General features: G+C 45.1%; 1 protein-coding gene across 5 annotated transcripts in view; it reads right to left on the bottom strand.

Annotated features, from left to right (window-relative positions):
• Nucleotides 1-19,717, bottom strand: part of ZC3H13 (zinc finger CCCH-type containing 13) — an 86,169-nt gene that overhangs the window by 62,635 nt on the left and 3,817 nt on the right. For 4 of the 5 annotated variants that reach the window (XM_044287135.1, XM_044287138.1, XM_044287137.1 and 1 more), the window contains exons 2-5: nucleotides 10,987-11,120; nucleotides 9,612-9,721; nucleotides 8,384-8,495; nucleotides 6,994-7,102 (exon numbers count right to left, since the gene is read on the bottom strand). In XM_044287135.1, coding sequence (XP_044143070.1) covers nucleotides 6,994-7,102; nucleotides 8,384-8,495; nucleotides 9,612-9,721; nucleotides 10,987-11,103 — 448 coding nt within the window. In that variant the 5' untranslated portion in view covers nucleotides 11,104-11,120. The remainder of the gene's footprint in view (nucleotides 1-6,993; nucleotides 7,103-8,383; nucleotides 8,496-9,611; nucleotides 9,722-10,986; nucleotides 11,121-19,717) is intronic. The other variant, XM_044287139.1, reaches the window with a different exon arrangement.

Genomic DNA, 19,717 nt, shown 5'->3' with positions numbered 1-19,717 from the left:
CCCAGCCACAACAGGACAGCGTTAACGAGAGATTTAGCAGGATATAAATTTGAGGCCTAGTATTTAGGCGCTTGGTGACAGGTATGGGTTTAGTGACAGAATTAGACTTGGAAATACACAGTAGCGGGTGTGTGTGAAGTTATTCTGAATGACCCAATGTGCACCTTGAATATTATATACCCTTTTAGGGATAGATTTCAAATAGCTCTGATATAGCAGAAACCACTAAATTATGAAATTGCTAAATTGGGAATTGTATTTCAACCCAGAACAAAAAATGTGCTTTGACGGACACTAAATAACTTTCCCAGCCACAACAGGACAGCGGTAACGAGAGATTTAGCAGGATATAAATTTGAGGCCTAGTATTTAGGCGCTGGGTGACAGGTATGGGTTTAGTGACAGAATTAGACTTGGAAATACACAGTAGCGGGTGTGTGTGAAGTTATTCTGAATGACCCAATGTGCACCTTGAATATTATATACCCTTTTAGGGATAGATTTCAAATAGCTCTGATATAGCAGAAACCACTAAATTATGAAATTGTTAAATTGGGAATTGTATTTAAACCCAGAACAAAAAATGTGCTTTGACGGACACTAAATAACTTTCCCAGCCACAACAGGACAGCGGTAACGAGAGATTTAGCGGGATATAAATTTGAGGCCTAGTATTTAGGCGCTGGGTGACCGGTATGGATTTAGTGACAGAATTAGACTGGGATATGGCCAAAAAATAACCACACTATTGCTGGTTAAATGCACTTGGTGACGGGCGCAGCTTGCCCCTGATTTAGTATATGGCCAAAAAATGAACAGACTATTGCTGGTTAAATGCACTTGGTGTCACAGCTTGACGCACCACACTACTGAGGGTTAAATGCACTTGGTGACGGGCGCAGCTTGCCCCTGATGTAGTATATGGCCAAAAAATGAACAGACTATTGCTGGTTAAATGCACTTGGTGTGACAGCTTCACCCTGATGTAGGCTTTAGCCAAAAAACAACCACACCATTGAGGGTTAAATGCACTTGGTGACAGGCGCAGCTTGCCCCTGATTTAGTATATGGCCAAAAAAATGAACAGACTATTGCTGGTTAAATGCACTTGGTGTGACAGCTTCACCCTGATGTAGGCTTTAGCCAAAAAACAACCACACCATTGAGGGTTAAATGCACTTGGTCGCAGCTTGGATGCACTTGGTCGCAGCACCGCACAAGACACAAAATGGCCGCCGATCACCCCAGAAAAAAGTGACTGACAAACGGTCTGGGCAGCCTAAAAACAGTGAGTGAGCATTTGAATTTCAGCAGCTCAATGATGCACAGCTGCAGATCGATCGATTAATCAAGTGAAGTCCTTTGGAGGAGTTAATCTGCCTAATCTCGCCCTACTGTCGCATCCGCAACCTCTCCCTACGCTAATCAGAGCAGAGTGACGGGCGGCGCTATGTGACTCCAGCTTAAATAGAGGCTGGGTCACATGGTGCTCTGGCCAATCACAGCCATGCCAATAGTAGGCATGGCTGTGACGGCCTCTTGGGGCAAGTAGTATGACGCTTGTTGATTGGCTGCTTTGCAGCCTTTCAAAAAGCGCCAAGAAAGCGTCACAAAAGCGCCAAGAAAGCGACGAACACCGAACCCGAACCCGGACTTTTACGAAAATGTCCGGGTTCGGGTCCGTGTCACGGACACCCCAAAATTCGGTACGAACCCGAACTATACAGTTCGAGTTCGCTCATCCCTACTCTCAACCCCTCTGCTTGCCTGTCAGTGAATGAAAACCTTTGTTTGCCGTTTCTTGAGGAAAGATTGCCCATATTCTAGAGCTGCTAACTGTGTAACTGTGGCTGGACATGGACATTTAGTCTGTGAATGTCAACCTTGAAGTTTCCATTCACTGCCATAAAGCAGAGATGTGGGAAAGGTTGGGGACCTCCTCTGGCAGCTGAACTAGCCTGTGCTTGACCCCTTATAGGCTGCTTCAGTGCAATTTTCCCTTTTTGTAACTTTCCCACATGTCTTTGGAGCAGAAAGGAGCAGCTAAGCGCTCTCTGCCCATCACCCACATGTCAGTAAGGAGCCGGGCATCAGCGTTCTTTTCCAGAATATGCGCAATCTCTCCTTGTCAATCTGCGTGCCATGGGACTGCTGTGCGAACCCCTAGGCCGGGGGAGTCCTGCCAGCAGTAACACGGACTGACGGGAAGGCTGAGGGCTGATTGCTATCCCACATTTGAATGCGAGTTCTGGTCTTGTGGAATAATAATAGACTATATCCTTTATGATCAGAAATGGTTACTAGTCTGTGCATTGATAGGATTGTGTTGGTTTTACACCAGAGTGTCTCTGCGGGAGCTCTGTACTGCCGGGGTCGCATAGCATTATATTGATTTATGATGCTATGTAACCCTTACAGTTCTGGTATGAATGAGATAACACTGGCAGAATTAGGTCAGTGTTACCCAGTACATTCTAGACCTCTAAGGGTTACATAGCATCATAAATCAATATAATGCTATGGGACCCTGGCAGTGCTATGCAGACCAGGACAGCAGATCCCACTGACATACTGTGGTGTTAAACCAGCACAGCCAGTGCTTACACTTGTTCTTACAGGGTTTACCGATCTCTGGCTTCTCCTATAAAAGAACACTAATAAATCTGCATACGGGTGACTCGCCTTGTGTTATCAGCCGTGGACTGTGCGGCCCTAGCTGAAATGACTCCAGCAGCTCAGCGCCACAGCACAGACTCAACTCCAAACTTGCCAGACTGCCGGAAGCGGGAGCACAAGAGGCGGCAACCCAAGCAACGCCCACCCTCTATGCCAGGTTGGCTGAGGGGCGCATCTTCAACCAGCAGACGTCTGCAGTGTGTTTCTGCTGAATGAAAGCCTTTTTTTCCTTAAAGAGGGAGAGCAGCGGAGGGTCTAGGCGCAAATGGCAACAAGACTACAAAGTCTTGTCACCATTTTGCAATTCTAAGTCGCATTGGCGACCATTTTGGTCACCATCTGGCCATGTGAAGTTGCCACTGGAGGGAGCCCAGCTGTTTACTGCATACTGTTATGGACCAATTTCACATAAGCGTATTCAGTCGTGTGATGGCTGTATTTCCTGCACTCAACTCACAGGATCATAATTAAAGGGGTTGTCCGAGTTGAGTTATATAAAAAATAAAGCACTGTAAGGGCTCATGCACACAAACAGAAGTTATTCCACGTGCATTCCGTTTCAGTATATCTGCTCCACAAAAAAAAATAGAACATGTCCTATTATTGTCTACATTACGGACAAGGATAGTACTGTTCTATTAGAGGCCAGCTACATACGGAAAGCACACGGACGCCATCCGTATTTTTTGCGGATCCGTGTTCTGCAGACCGCAAAATACATATCGATGTGTGCATGAGCCCTAAATCTAATGGTCAGCAATATATACATAAGCCAAGCAAGTTCTATGGAAAATAAAAAAGTAATTTACTCATTTATTTAGTTCTGTTCTGGCCCTTTGCCGACATGCAGTTGCAGAGCTGTGCGTGTAAGAACAGTCTCTGAGGTCTACTTCATGAATACTTGTGGGTGTCAACAAAAACTACCTTTCCCCTCCCCCTACTCTGCAAAGGGAGTGAATAAAATTGCTGCCCCGTCTACTCAACTCATGTTGTATGTGTGGGACTACAAGTCCCAGCTGTACAGTACAATGACATTGCTGATACACACAGCTGTGTATCAGCAAATTTGAAACCAAACCCGGCTTTGGTTCTGAATTACTAGTCAGAACTGAAGCAGAGTTCAGTTTCAAGTTTTAAAGTGGTTTTCCACTTTAAAAATCAATTACCAAATGTATTCAATAACTTACTTCAGCTCTTTAGACCCCAAACCTTTTAATCTGTACGGAGACGAATCTCTGTACAGTATTATTCTGAAGTTTTGAACGAAGCGACTTCGGATGAGGCATCCAAAGCTCGCTTCGCTCAACACAAACCATGGCCATGCCAGGGGGAAAGTCAACAAACCCCGGACCAGAAAATGGAGACATGGGAGCCAGCGTGGAGGACTGATGCGGCAGGGAACAAGTATGATCCATTCATTAAGAGGGGAAGGTTGTCGCCACAGGTTAGAAATGATGTATTGCCGGACAACCCCTTTAATGATGTTGTGTGTTCCTGTCTGACCGCGGATCTACTGGCCCGTGTTCACAGCATTAAGCAAGTACAGTTCAGTAGACCCACGGTGAGGCAGAAACTCACAGCATCATTAGGATGCTGTGAATTCACATCAGAGGAGCAGAGTTCAGTCCAGGAGAAACAGCATCACATGGAGAATGTTTCCCGCACTGAATATGCTTATGTAAAATTCACCATACATTGAACTCCATAATAACAGTATACAGCAAGCTCCTAGGCTCCTCTCCAAGAGGGTATATGCACATGGCAGTGTCGTCTTTTCTGTGGTCTGACACCAAAATCCACGTGTTCTTGCAAACTTTGTCACACATTTGTCCCAGATGTCACCCCTTGCATAGCCAGTGATGTGCAGGTACAGCATGTCACTGCTCTAAGAAAGTAAAGACCAGCAGAGACCACCAGAGCATCAGCACTGGGCAGAGGGTTTTCGTTTTTTTACTTTTCCTGCAGCTAAACTAAATCTCTTTACTGGTGACAGCCCCATCTAACTATGCACTGCGTAGAAAAAATAAAATAAAATACTGTTATCTTTAAAGGAGTTTTCCAGGCTACAACAGGAGAATGCAATATATATTAACAAAACAGCAGCAGGGAACTAGAAGACTAATAGGATAAGGCCATTCCCCTTCCTCCTATGGGCATTGGGCAGCCATGCATGCTTCCTTGGATACTGCACATATACAAATGCCTTCATCTCTGAATCTCCAGAGAGGAGAAATACTGCAGATTTCAAACACAATGTAAATTATTAAGGGGGTTTTCCAGGTTGACCTAATATCAGCAGTGGGGGTCCACACCCAGCACCCCGACCGATCAGCTGATTGCAGCAGCACCCACTAGAACCAACACAGAGAACAGGGCCAGAAGCAGAAAGCTCTGCCTAGAGACCATGCCAGGATCCTGCAGCTCAAGTCTCATTCGTTTGAATAGGAGCAGAGCTGCAGAAAACCGACAAAGCCACCACGTACAAAACGGAGCCGAGCTTCTGCCTATGTTCTCTGCATTAGTCCTGGTGCGGCCAACAGCTGATCAATAGGGACGCCTGACTATTAATAGGCCATCAATATCTATAACCCAGAAAACCTCTAAGTCAGGGGTAGGCAACCTCTGGCTCCCAGCTGTTGTGAAACTACAATTCCCAGCATGCTCCATTCATTTCTATGAGAGTTCTTAGAAGAGCAGAGCAAGTATGCATACTGGGAGTTGTAGTTTCACAACAGCTGGGAGCCGGAGGTCGCCTACCCCTGCTCTAAGTTAACAAAATTATTACTGTATTAACCTGTACCTGGAAAACTCCTTTAAAAGGGAATCTGTCATCATGAAAATGTAATGTAAGCTGAGGACAGCATGTTATAGAGCAGGTGGAGAGCAAATTTATATATAGTTTTATGGGATAAAACTCAGAAAAATTTGTAATTTTTTATGTTGAAATTCCTGGTCATTCTGGGTTTTGAAGTCAAGGAGTCGGTCCTATCAGTAACTGGCAGCCTCCCCTCTATGACTGTGTGTACATAGATAGCTGTCAATCACTGATAGGACTGTCTCCTCGTCCTCAAAGCCCAGAACGAGCAGGAATATAAATGAATGAAAAGCAAGTTATACTGAATCTTTTCCCATAAAACTATATATCGCCTGCTCAGCTCCTCCTGCTCTATAACATGCTGCCTGCAGCTCAGACACTATGTTCACCATGACAGGATCCCTTTAAATCAAAGCAGGAAACGTGCTAATTCTAAGGAGGATGTTCTCAACGTTAAACTTCTAGGTTCCTAAACAACGAGGAACTTTTCCGCTAACTTTAGATTTGTACTCACTCTTCTTTGCACACTGGTCAACTGCATCAAAATGAAATCAACAATTTACAAAGAGCCTCAAGTAGTGAAAGAACAGGAGGAGGGGGGGGGGGGGGGGAGTCAAAGGATTGAAGACACTGAGGTACAGCAACATACAGATACAGAATATTAGGTTAAAGGGGTATTCTAGTTAGACGTTATACCCTATCCACAGGATATGGGATAACTATCAGATCGGTAGGGGTCATACCACTGGGACCTCCAAACCCCCTTGGAATGAACAGAGCGGCCTGACAGCCAATAATTTCTATAGGAGTTCCAGAGATAGCCGAGCGGTGTACTCAGCTAACTCCGGAATTCCATTAGAAATGAATGGAGAGGCCAAGCACAAGTGCAACCGGACGCTCTGTTCATTTCAGGGGCTACGGGGTTCCCATTCTCGTGATCAGTGAATGTCCCAGCGGTAGGACCCCCACCGATCTAATAGTTAACATAGTTAATAGATAACTTCTAATTGCTGGAATACCCCTTTAAGCCAGTTTGCTTTATATTAATAAAAGAATAAAAAGGTACTTTCACAGAGTTTCAAGTAAAATATAGATAATAATAAAAAAAATAATAAAAAAAAGTAACAAAGCTTGATTTAGACGGGCCAACTGAGCAGAACGAAGCGTTCCTTCCAACAGCCGACTGCTCATTCAGTGAGGGAGACCGTGTATTTACATGCAGCGATCTCCTTCACTGTACGAGGACAAGGGATGGCTTATCCTCACACAAATTCATGGTATCTGAGCAGAAGATCGCTGTTTAGACCACACGATCTGCTGCCCAGAAGCCATGTCGTTAGTGCCTGCATGAACAAGTGTTTCTCTCATTCAGCAGGTGATCGGCAACACATTTACATGGCTAGATTGTCAGGAACGACCGTCCGCAGGAACAGTCGCTCCTGATAATCTGCCTGATTCTCGGGCCGTGTAAATGCACCTTTAATGACCTGCTTTGCTCTCACCGTCTCTAGCAGCATCCCATTCACCAGCCTCTTCGTCACTTTCTGGAGTTCTTTCCTTAGTAATTTTAATATCTTCCTTTTCTCTGTGTCTTCCCCTGGAGGACTCTTTCTATAATAAGACAGCATTCCCCAACAGAAGTATTAGATCACACACTAAAAGAGGTTTTCCCACTTCTTCAAATCTGATGTCTCACCCTTATTCCAGCCACACATATTAGATGATTGTTGGCTGAATAGTCTTATCGTTCATCCCATTTGCTGTTTACCAGCCACAACTCAAGAATGGACATAAGTTGCAATACAAAACACTAAAGGTATAGTGATGTACACAGCAGTGCAATCAATAGCAACAATGTGGTACTGGCCCCTTTAAAAAGCTAATAGGTGGGTGTGCTAATCAGTCCACAGTATAAAATTAAAGGCGTTTTCCGGGATTTACATATTGCTGGCCTATCCTCAGGGTAGGTCATTAACATGAGATTGGCAGAGGTTCCTCTCCTGCGGGGGAAGGGTTCCACTTCCACGATGATCTGTGAGTGCTTAGGCCTCTTCCTAGGCCAAGTGACATCAGGATAATCAGTCACTTGGCCTAGGAGCTGCTCAGCCCCATATAAGTGAATTGGGCTTAGCTGCAATACCAAGCACAACCACTATATTATGTACAGCGCTGTGCTTAATGAGCTGAGAGAAGGCTGCATCACTACTTCCACTGCTGAAGCCTTCTTAAAAAGGTTTCTGTCACCAAATGTAACCCTATTAAACTGCTGACATTAGCGATGTGCTAATGTCAGCAGACCCTAACTGTACTATTCTTAGCCCTCTTAATGCACAATTTTAACTTTTATGATATGCAAATTAGCCTCTAGGAGCAGAGGGGGCATTGCTCTTGCACCTAGAAGCTCCGTTCTCCTACCTCATGTCACACTTGATTGACAGGGCCAGGCAGCGCTTGTCCTCGCACGTGGGGACAAGCCTCCCTAGCATCACTTGCGATGCTAGGGAGGCTGTACTTGCCATCGCAGCTCAGCCCCATTCACTTCTATGGGAATGAGCTGCTCCTAGGCCACGTGATCCATGAACTTGTAGTCATTAGCCTAGGGAAAGCTGAGTGAAGACAGCAGCGCTACTGTAAGCACCAGTGCCTTGGTAGGGGTCCCGGGTGTCGGACCTATCAGATACTGATGACTTATCTAGAGGATAGGTCATTAGTATTTTAGTCTTGGAAAATCGCTTTAAGCAACCATGTACCTAGCACCAACCCCAAGGGATTGTGCATTTAACTGTATTTTTGACTCTAGAAATTTCTGTTCCATGTCTCGGATGCACATATCACTATCCAAAATAAAGGAGAAAAAAATAATAATAATAATAATTTACAGTCTTTTCATACCCTGGAAGGAGAAGTTTGTTCTTCAGCTGTACGTTTCTGTGGCTCTGAATCTACCTCCTGGCGCTTATTTTTCATTCTATCACGCAAGTCTATAGTGGGTCGTTCTGGTGACCTGAGATCAGAAAGGTTTCATTAAATCTCCATTAATTATAAAATATTTTTTCAATGGAAAAATAATAATCACATTCGCCTTTATACAAAAAAGGTAAAAAATAATAATAAACTACCATGGTGACTTATAATCTGTTTCCTCCACCCTAAATCCCGCAAGATATAGGCAAGGGTGCACAATCTTTTCAAGCAGGGGACCACATTGTCACAATGAACCAATTCCAATATCATAAATGACTAGTTACAATTCCAGGACTCCCATCTAATGGGAGAATAAATGTGAGCAGCCACAAGACAGACATACATGTCAGTTACTAGATGGTTGGGTGCCCCTCAGAATGGTATTGAGGGCTGCATGCGGCCCCCAGGCCACAGGTTGAGCAGCCCTGAAGGAAGGGAATAGAAAATATGTCAAATATCTGGTCTTGATTAAAAGGTTTCCCTACCCCCCCAGTAACATACCGCCCGCCTCATCATCACAGATGAATGTCATGCTATTGTATTTCAGCCGAGATCACCCACCAGCAAAAATTAAACTTGGGTACACAGGGGTGGGCAACCTGCAGCACTCCAGCTGTTGTGAAACTACAACTCGCAGTATGCCTACTTGCTCTTCTCAGAACTCTCATAGAAATAAATGGAGCATGCTGGGAATTGTAGTTTCACAACAGCTGAGATAGGGGATAACAAATAGATCGTTGGGGGTCCTATTGCTGGAACCCCCATCAATCACGAGAACGGGGGCCCCACACCCCCTCCGAAACAAATAGAGCGGCCATTCATGCTAGTGCATGGCTGCTCTATTCATTTCTATGGGAATTTTCGAGAGAGCCTAGTACAGCACTGGGCAATCTCCGGAACACCCATAAAAGTGAATAGAGAGGGGGCCACTCACATGCCTGACCGGCCACGCCATTCCTTTCAAGGGGCTGAAGAAGGTACGGGTCCCCAGCGGTAGTACCCCCACTGATCTTCTAGTTATCCCCCCCCATCCTGTCAATAGGGGATACTGTAATGTAACCGGAATACTCCTTTAAACTCAACAGAACAGTGCAATCGACAACCTTAACCAAAATGACAAAAATAAGGCGACAGTACTGTATGAGCGGCTACTTACCGTCTATAAGTACTGCTATAACCTTTCCCCCTTGGAGATGGGCCATGAATATATCTACAAGTATTACCATACACACAGTTACCAGTTTTCATCCAGTTACGACACTGAGTCTGGAATAAGAAAAATCACTCAATTATTTTAGGGTTCTGTGCAGTGAAGCTGACATTATTCATCGGTAGTGAAGCAATTACTGTGAAGCCATAATTAGAAGCACTAGACAGTAAAACACATCTTTCATATAGTATTTGTTATTAAACGAGGCAGAACTTGCTCACGGCTCCATCCACCCAGACCTTTCACGTTGCTATGTGAAGCTACATGCACACGACCGTATCTTTTGCAGTCCGCAATCCGCGGATTCACAAAATATGGACATGTTCTGTATGAATACAGACAGAACATGGATGCCATCCGTGTGCTATCCGTAAATTATTATTTTTTTGCTGACCCATAGAAATTAATGGGTCCGTGTGCGATCTGCAAAAAAATCCAAATCGGATCCAAAGTACAGTCATGTGCACGAGGCTAAAGCGTTCGTTTTAGCACTGCAGATTTAGCCATCAAAAGGCGCTCTCATGTTGGTCTATGTGAACTAATTATCTAGTCGCTGCAGGGGAAAAAGCAAGGACATGGCATCCATTCCAAAGAATGGGCAACCACGTAATACATAGCTGAGCAGAGGTTACCACATCTTCAGTGGCTCTCCAAGCGGACTAATAGAAAGGCAGTGGAGGCCCAAATGTCTTCATAGAGCATGCAGACGACAGCTCTTTTAAAAAAAAGTGTATCTCGCCATTACAACCGCTCCCTGGGAGCTGTCAGCGCAGAGGCTAGTATTACCTGCTATAGGCTTCATTTATATGGCGGCAGAATAGTGTACATTTTATACCAAAGGCGGAATGGGAGGCGGAGAAAAGGAAGTTGACCATTCATAACTGGGAATCCTACTTCTCTATCACTGGCCTAATCTATAAACTAAGGGAAATACATACTAAAGAAAAGGTCTCAATTCCCTGGAAGGTCTAAGGTGGCACAAGGTGAAGCTTCACGCTTAGGGTGCGTTCACACTGCTGAACGTTTGGCATACGTGCCAGGAGAGCTCCTAGTATATGTCAAACACATCAATGGCCTCCATGAAGGCGGTAGACCTTTTTATTTTAGTATAGAATACAGTAGTAGAATTTGCAAGCAAAAATTTTAAACGTATACCACACAGTACAATTTGACATGGGAGCCTATGGGAGATGTATACCACTGCATTTAAGCACTCTCACAGTATACGCAGTGTGAACGCACTCTAACCCAGCCTTGTTCTTTGGCCATAAAACTCTTTGTAATATTTGGGGTATGTAAAAAAAAACGTGTCTGCTCTTACCTCTGCACTATTTCCTGTGCTAGGTCCAAGTCTTTCAAAAACACTTGGTCTACGTGATGTGCTATCCGATATGGTCTTGGTATTCTCTACTGTGACCTTCCGTCGGATTTTTGACATCTTGTTTTTTTTCTTTCCTATTAAAAGGTAAAGATTTTTTTCTTTAATACTGTGCATCACAGTGACATGTCAGAAGCTTTGATTGGGTGGAGGGCGGGGGGGTCCATATGTTGAGACCCCCCATTGAACACTTAAATGAAGGGGCTGAAGCACACAGCTCAGTTTTCCTCGGAGAGCAGAGATCAGAGCATCCAGGCTCATATTAAGGCTGGGTTCACACAGGGGTTGCGGGTGCGTTGCGGGAAAACGCGCAATATTTCCACTCAAGTGCAAACCGTTTTAATGCGTTTTGCACGCGTGTGAGAAAAATCGGCATGTTTGGTACCCAGACCTGAACCCGAACTTCTTCACAGAAGTTCAGGTTTGGGTTCGGTGTTGTGTAGATTTTATTATTTTCCCTTATAACATGGTTATAAGAGAAAATAATAGCATTCTTAATACAGAATGCTAAGTAAATTAGGGATGGAGGGGGTTAAAAAACAAATATAATAATAATCTCACATCATCCACTTGTTCACACAGCCCCACTAGTCGTCTTTCTTCTTCTTCGAGGACCTGGGAGGAAAAGGACCTCACCATGTGATGAGTGCAGTGACTTCACCAAAAGGTCCTTTTCCTCCCAGGTCCTCAAAGAAGAAGAAAAACAACGAGCGGGGCTGCGCGAATAAGTGGATGAGGAGAGTTAAATTTTTTTTATTTATTATTATTATTTTTAACCTTTCTATCCCTAATTTACTTAGCAATTCCCTTATAACCATGTAATAATGGAAAATAATAAAGATCAGGTCCCCATCTCGATCAACACCTAGCAACCATGCGTGAAAATCGCACCGCATCCGCACTTTCTTGCGGATGCTTGCGATTTTCACGCAGACCTATACACTTCTATGAAAAACGCACAATATAGAGCATGCTGCGGTTTTCACGCAACGCACAAGTGATGCATAAAAATCACTGCTCATGTGCACAGCCCTATTGGAGTGAATGGGTCCGGATTCAGTGGGGGTGCAATGCGTTCACCCGACGCATTGCACCCGCAGGGAAAACCTGTGTAAAAGGGGCCTGAGTCCATACAATGCTAATCCACTGCCCCGAGGACAGGCAAGCAAAGTCCATCGCAGCTGAAGGGGCACAGCCCTCAGCCGGATCACCAACGATCAAAGCTTCTGACATGTCACTATGTCAAATCAGAGCTTTTATGACATAACACACTTAAGGTTCCGGTAACATCTCCTGACACAACTGTTTTAGTAACTACTCGTATTCCCCATGTAATAATTCAATTTGCATTGAAGGTCTAGCTTGGCGTTTCCAGTTGGGAGAGTGTCCCTGCACAGTCTGACTGGCCGCATAGTATTAGACCGCACAAGGACACAACCCCAACTGGTAACATTTATCTGAACCTTCAATGCAAGAGGTTATTAATTCATTCATAACTTCTAGCAGGAATAATAAAGGAATGGCACAACACATAGTGATGACAATAGATGCTCCAGAATTGTTATGACATGGGGGATGCAAGTTAGTTACTAAAAGAGACATCAGGAGCGGTGACAGGTCCTCTTTAGAAGCGGACACTGCATCACTCATCTTGAACGGATCTTGAGTTCCACCCTGGATCACAGTCCAGAGGAAACATTGCTCCACAGCTTCTCAAGCTTCTGGGCTAAAATCTGCCAAGATGGCAGCGCTCGCATTACCGATTCCTCCACTACGGCGCAGGCGCTTAACAGTAACTAGAGGAGCCTGGAGCATACACAGATAGAGGCAGCAGCATCCCTGTATCAGCACATGCCATCATGCATCCTACGGACATGGAGGATTGCAGGTTGCTGTGTTGGCATCACCAATTTTTAACCCCTAATTTTAGCCCTAAGGACCAGTAACAGTTTTCTTGCTCCTCAGGACAGGCCATCAATATCAGATCAGCCAGGATACGACTCACAGCACCCCCACTGATCAGCTGGTTGAAGAGAACGCAGTGCTCGTATGAGAGCTGTCTTCTCTTCACCGTTTCCCTGCTCGCTGTCGACATCGCAACAGCAAGCAGGTGTGATTACAGCTCCTTCGTCCCCATCATCTTCAATGCTCCTTCCCATTGAAGTGAGTGGGGACGGAGGAGCTGCAGTTACACCTGGTCGCCACTGACATCGCAGCAGATATAATGCAGAAATTATGGTCTTGTTTTAAAGATTAGATTTCCCATATGTGTTTTACAGAGCCCAAGATATGAAGGCTTAAACTGGTACTCTAAAATAAACAGAGTGGGTGTCAAAAATGTGCACCACCGCTCCATTCATTTCTATGGGAGGACTGGAGACAGCGGAGCGTTGTACTCTGCTATCTTCACTGTTCCCATAGAAATGAATGCAGCGGAGTTGTACTTTTTCCGACCATCTGCTCTGTCCATTTCAGGAGGGCTCCACAGGGCCCCCGTTCTCCTGATCGGTGGGGGTCCCAGCAGATGTGGATAGGGGATAACTTGTTATAACAAGAATACCCCTGTTAAAGGGTTAAGGAGCTTACCAGGACTGAACTATGGACAACCTATTCTTACAACTGGTCTTGAATACTGCAGTAGCCAGCCCCAGCCACTACATAGTAGACGAGGCTTCGTAGTTCTAGTGCCAGTATTCAACGCTACGGCAAAACAGCTGATCCTCGGGGTTGCTGGAGTCAGACCTCTGCCAATTTGATTTGGAAAAGGTATAGGTCAGCAATCATTCAGTCCCAGAGAACCTCTTTATCATACCCTTCTTTTTTTTTGTATTGAAAATGAAGTATGCTGATCTGTTCTAGCCATCAAAGAGCAATATAGATTGGGGGGGGGGAGGGGGAGCTCAATATACAGTGTGTACGAGCACTGTTCTCTTGTAGGAAGCCAGAGAATAAGGTTCCCCCAGGAATTTTCTGTGAACCTCCCACACAGGCTGTTTTAGGCCCCTTGCAGACGAGCGTGTTCAAATTAGGTCCGGATGTGTTGCATCTGCGATCATAGAAAATTGTGCGAGCGCGTACGAAATTTCAGTCAGTTTTGACTGCCATTGCGTTGCTCAGTTTTTTCATGCGTTTCGCATGCGCGGGAGAAAAAACTGATTGTGGTACCCAGACCCGAACCGCTTTACTGAAGATTGGGTTTGGGTTAGGTGTTCTGTAGATTTTATTTTCCCTTATGACACGGTTTTTAATACAGAATGCTTACTAAGTGTGGCATGATGGGTTAAAAAAAAAAAAAAATAATTAACTCACCTCATCCACTTGTTCGCGCAGCCGGCATCTTATTCTTTCAGAACCTGCCAAAGGACCTTTGATGACGTAATCACGCTCACCACGTGATGAGTGCAGTAACGTCAGCGCAGATCCTGCTGAATGAAGATAGAAGGATCTTCTATGTTCATTCAGCAGGACCTGCGCTGAAGTCACCACGTGGTGAGCGCAATTACGTCAAAGGTCCTTTTGCAGGTCCTCAAAGAAGACAAAGATACCGCCTGCGCGAATAAGTGGATGAGGAGAGTTATGTTTTTTTTATTTTTTAACCCCTAGAGCCACATTTTAGCAAGCATTCTGTATTAAGAATGCTATTTTCCCTTATAACCATGTATAATGGAAAATACAGTAAATTGACTCAATTTACTAACATCATCTCGTAGCAACAATGCATGAAAATCACTTTGCGTCCGCAGATGCTTGCGATTTTCATGCATCCCCATTCATTTCTATGGGGCCTGAGTTGCGTGAAAAACGCTGAATATAGAACATGCTGCGATTTTCACGCAAAGCACAAGTGATGCGTGAAAATCACCGCTCATCTGCACAGCCCCAATAGAAGTGAATGGGTCTGGATTCAGTGCGGGTCCAATGCGTTCACGTCACGCATTGCACCCGCGCGGAATTCTCGCCCGTGTGAAAGGGGCCTAAGGATAGCCTGTACCTGCTGCTCCATAGACAGAATACAAGCTGTGTTATAAGACAACCTGCATTGTGTTCACAGATCTTTAGGCCCCTTTCACACGGGAGAGTATTCCGCGCGGGTGCAATGCGTGGGTTGAACGCACTGCACCCGCACTGAATCTGGACCCATTCATTTCTATGGGGCTGTGCACACGAGCGGTGATTTTCACGCATCACTTGTGCGTTGCGTGAAAATCGCAGCATGCTCTATATTGTGCGTTTTCCATAGAAGTGAATGGGGCTGCGTGAAAATCGCAAGCATCCACAAGCAAGTGCTGATGCGGTGCGCTTTTTACGCACGGTTGCTATAACATGGTTATAAGGGAAAATAGCATTCTGAATACAGAATGCATAGTACAATAGCACTGGAGGGGTTAAAAATAAAATAAAAAAAAAAATATATATATATATATATATATATATATATATATATATATATATATATATATATATATATATATATATATATATATATATATATATATATATATATATATTTTAACTCACCTTAATCCACTTGATCGCGCAGCCGGCATCTCTTCTGTGCAGGAACAGGACCTGTGGTGACGTCACTCCGGTCATCACATGATCCATCACCATGGTAAAAGATCAGGTGACGGACCATGTGATGACCGGAGTGACGTCACCACAGGTCCTTTGACTGCAATCAGCAAAGAAAGACAGAAAAGATGCCGGCTGCGCGAGCAAGTGGATTTAGGGCTCTTTCACACCTGCGTTCTTTTCTTCCGGCATAGAGTTCCGTCGTCGGGGCTCTATGTCGGAAGAATCCTGATCAGTTTTATCCTAATGCATTCTGAATGGAGTGAAATCCGTTCAGGATGCATCAGGATGTCTTCAGTTCCGGAACGGAACGTTTTTTGGCTGGAGAAAATACTGCAGCATGCTGCGCTTTTTGCTCCGACCAAAAATCCTGAAGACTTGCCGCAAGGCCGGATCTGGAATTAATGCCCATTGAAAGGCATTGATCCGGCCTTAAGCTAAACGTCGTTTCGGCGCATTGCCGGATCCGACGTTTAGCTTTTTCTGAGTGGTTACCATGGCTGCCGGGACGCTAAAGTCCTGGCAGCCATGGTAAAGTGTAGTGGGGAGTGGGGGAGCAGTATACTTACCGTCCGTGCGGCTCCCGGGGCGCTCCAGAGTGACGTCAGGGCGCCCCAAGCGCATGGATCACGTGATCGCATGGCACGTCATCCATGCGCATGGGGCACTCTGACGTCACTCTGAAGCGCCCCGGGAGCCGCACGGACTGTAAGTATACCGCTCCCCCGCTCCTACTATGGCAACCAGGACTTTAATAGCGTCCTGGCTGCCATAGTAACACTGAAAGCATTTTGAAGACGGATGCGTCTTCAAATGCTTTCAGTACACTTGCGTTTTTCCGGATCCGGCGTGTAATTCCGGCAAGTGGAGTACAACGCAAGTGTGAAAGAGGCCTAAGGTGAGTTAAATTATATATTTTTTTAACCCCTCCAGCGCTATTGTACTATGCATTCTGTATTCAGAATGCTATTATTTTCCCTTATAACCATGTTATAAAGGGAAAATAATACAATCTACAGAACCCCGATCCCAAGCCCGAACTTCTGTGAAGAAGTTTGGGTACCAAACATGCCGATTTTTCTCACGCGCGTGCAAAACGCATTATAATGTTTTGCACTCGCGCAGAAAAATTACGCATGTTCCCGCAATGCACCTTTTCCCGCAACGCCCGTGTGAAACCAGCCTTAGAGCAATGGCAGGGGCACACAGTACACACCTCTATATACAGGGGTCACCCAAGGAATCATAGTTCATGGGGAAAAAAAGTCACAAAACTATTTGTTCTTGTATTTAAAGGGGAATCTGCATGTTAAATCATATTGCGCATTTTTGCTGCTTGTAATTTCAAAAACTGCTCCACAGAAAAAATATAAAGTGACCTGTCCATTCTTGACATGAAATCTGCCTCCTCAATTCCCAATGAAATGGGGAGGAAGAAAAAATCCACGTCAAATCCGAATAAAAAAAAACACATCAGGAAAAAAAACTTTTGAAAATACTCAGTTTGAACATACCCTAAGGTCTGTTTCACACTTTAGGATCTCAATACCCCAAGGTCTGTTTCAGAGGATCTCAGTACCAGAAAAACTTTTCCGTTTTGTCCTCAGGCATTCTGAATGTAAAGAAATCCGTTCAGGATGCATCAGGATGTCTTCCGTTCTGGCAGCATTACGTTTTGTGACCGGACCCAAAATCGCTGCAAGCTGTGGTTTTCTGTCCGCTCATAAAAACTGAAAAAAACTGATCCAGCACCAAAAACAATGTAAGGTCTCATGCACACTAACGTTTTTTGCGTTCCGTATACGGGCTGTATTTTTATTCCGTATACGGAACCATTCATTTCATCGGGTCCGCAAAAGATGCGGACAGCACTCTGTGTGCTGTCTGCATCCGTTGCCCCGCTAAATATTTATGAGGCATGTCCTATTCTTGTCCGTTTTGCGGACAAGAATAGGCATTTCTATAATGGGACTCCTGTTCTGTTCCACAAATTGCGGAAGGGACATGGGTGGCATCCGCAATTTGCAGACCGCAAAAAACAGCACGGTCGTGTGCATGACCCCCAAGTCAAAGGTGATGAATCCAGTTTTTTTGAATCCTAAAGAAAACTGGATCCTTCACCCATTCAGTGTATTTAGTGACGGATCCGGTTTGTTACGTTTTGATTTCACACAACCACATCCTAACGGAACGGATGCATCCTGATGTGTAAAATCAGAACAGATCCGTTTAATCCCGGTATAGAGGCCCTCTGCCGGAACTCAAAACCGGAATTAACAAGGCAAGTGTGAACGTAGCCTAAGGGCTCATGCACACGGCCGTAAGTGTTTTGCGGCAAATCGCAGATCTGCAAGCCACGAATCCTAGCCAAGTGCATGCCACCATTTATTTTTTAAATTCTGTAAAAATGTCCTATCCTAGGACATGTTCTACATTTGCTGCGGGGCCGCAGAACGGACACGTTGATCTTTTGCGGCCCCACTGAAATGAATGAGTCCACATCCTAGCCACAGCGGATCGGATGCAGACAAAAAAGAGCCCTAAGGCTGAGCAGGAGGGTAACACTGCCTCACCTTCCTTATATAACAGTGTCCAGTGCATGGGCCGATAGCCCTGGACATCTGAGCATGGCTGGACCAGGATATCCAGTCCTTTATACGCTGCAGCACATTATCACCCTTAGAAATGAGTAAAGCTCTATTCACACTGACATCACAGTTGCCCATCTGACTTAGGGCTAATGCATACAGCGGGTCCAGAATACACGGGCACTGTCAGTGTGCACCTCACATCACGGATGCAGACCCATTCACTTGAATGGGTCCTCAACCCAGGAGATGGTGCGGTGCGAAATGGAGGCACGGATCGGGTTTTCTGTCCGTGCTTCCGCACCGCAAAAAAGTAGTGCATGCGCTACTTTTTTGCGGTGAAACCGCCGGATGCAGATCGCGGACCCCATTCAACTGAATGGGTGCGCGATCCACATGCAGCGGCCCCGCGGTCAGTGCCCAGCCAGCACACGGTCATGTGCAATGAGCCCTTATAAGGCCGCTTTCACACAGTCAGTGTTTGATCAGTGATTTTTAGCAGCGATAGGCCTCATGCACACGACCGTTGTTTTGGTCCACATCTAAGCCGCAGTTTTTGCGGCTTGGATGCGGACCAATTCACGTCAATGGGGCCGCAAAAGATGTGGACAGCACTTTGTGTGCTGTCCGCATCCGTTGCTCCGTTCTGTGGTCCGCAAAAAAATAAAAAATAAAATATATATATATATATATATATATATATATATATATATATAACCTGTCCTATTCTTGTCCGTTTTGCAAATTGCTGATGCCCTGGCACTTTTTTTTTTTTTTTTTCCAAAGACCCCATCTACACGTTCGTCCACTGTTGGCAGCGTTGATTTCCGCGCCTTATATTATAATAAGCCGACTCAGTTAAACTAGGCGGAGACTTGCAGTTTCGCTGGGGGTGGTTCTCTTCTCCCTGGCCGTGAGCGCATCCAATCAGAGCACACCAATCTTAGCCAGGGAGGAGCTCATGGCATCAGTGGGGGCCGCCCTATAAAAGGTAAGACCATAATTAGACTAGAGCTAAACTGATGAAAGGTCCTCTTTAAAAATGCAGCGATTCCCTCCACAGTATGGAGAGGAATGATCACTAATGCCATCACTTGCCCCCATACAGAATCATTGTTCGCCGGCAGCACAGACTGCTTACGCACAATCTGCTGCCAGCAAATAAAGATTTGGGTGTCTGCACAAACTATCCAATTAACCGATGAGCGAGCATTTTGTTCATTCATCAGGTAATTGGCGGCACCTTCACACTGCCAGATAATCACTGACGAGCTTTCCTATGAACGCTCGTTAGCGATTATTACTATTAGTATAGGGCCCTTCATTCTCATGTCAGTGATTTCCATCAGTGATTTTGAGCCAAAATCAGAAGTCAGGACTACACAGACATCAGGTATAAGGGAAAGATCTGCACCTGTTCTGTGTTTAGAGGCGCACCTGGTTTTGGCTCACAATTAGGCCCCTTTCACACGAGCGAGTATTCCGCGCGGATGCGATGCGCGAGTTGAACGCAT

The sequence above is a fragment of the Bufo gargarizans genome, chromosome 3 (assembly GCF_014858855.1).
Source record: "Bufo gargarizans isolate SCDJY-AF-19 chromosome 3, ASM1485885v1, whole genome shotgun sequence".
NCBI lineage: Eukaryota > Metazoa > Chordata > Amphibia > Anura > Bufonidae > Bufo > Bufo gargarizans.
This window is presented reverse-complemented; position numbering and strand designations above follow the sequence as displayed.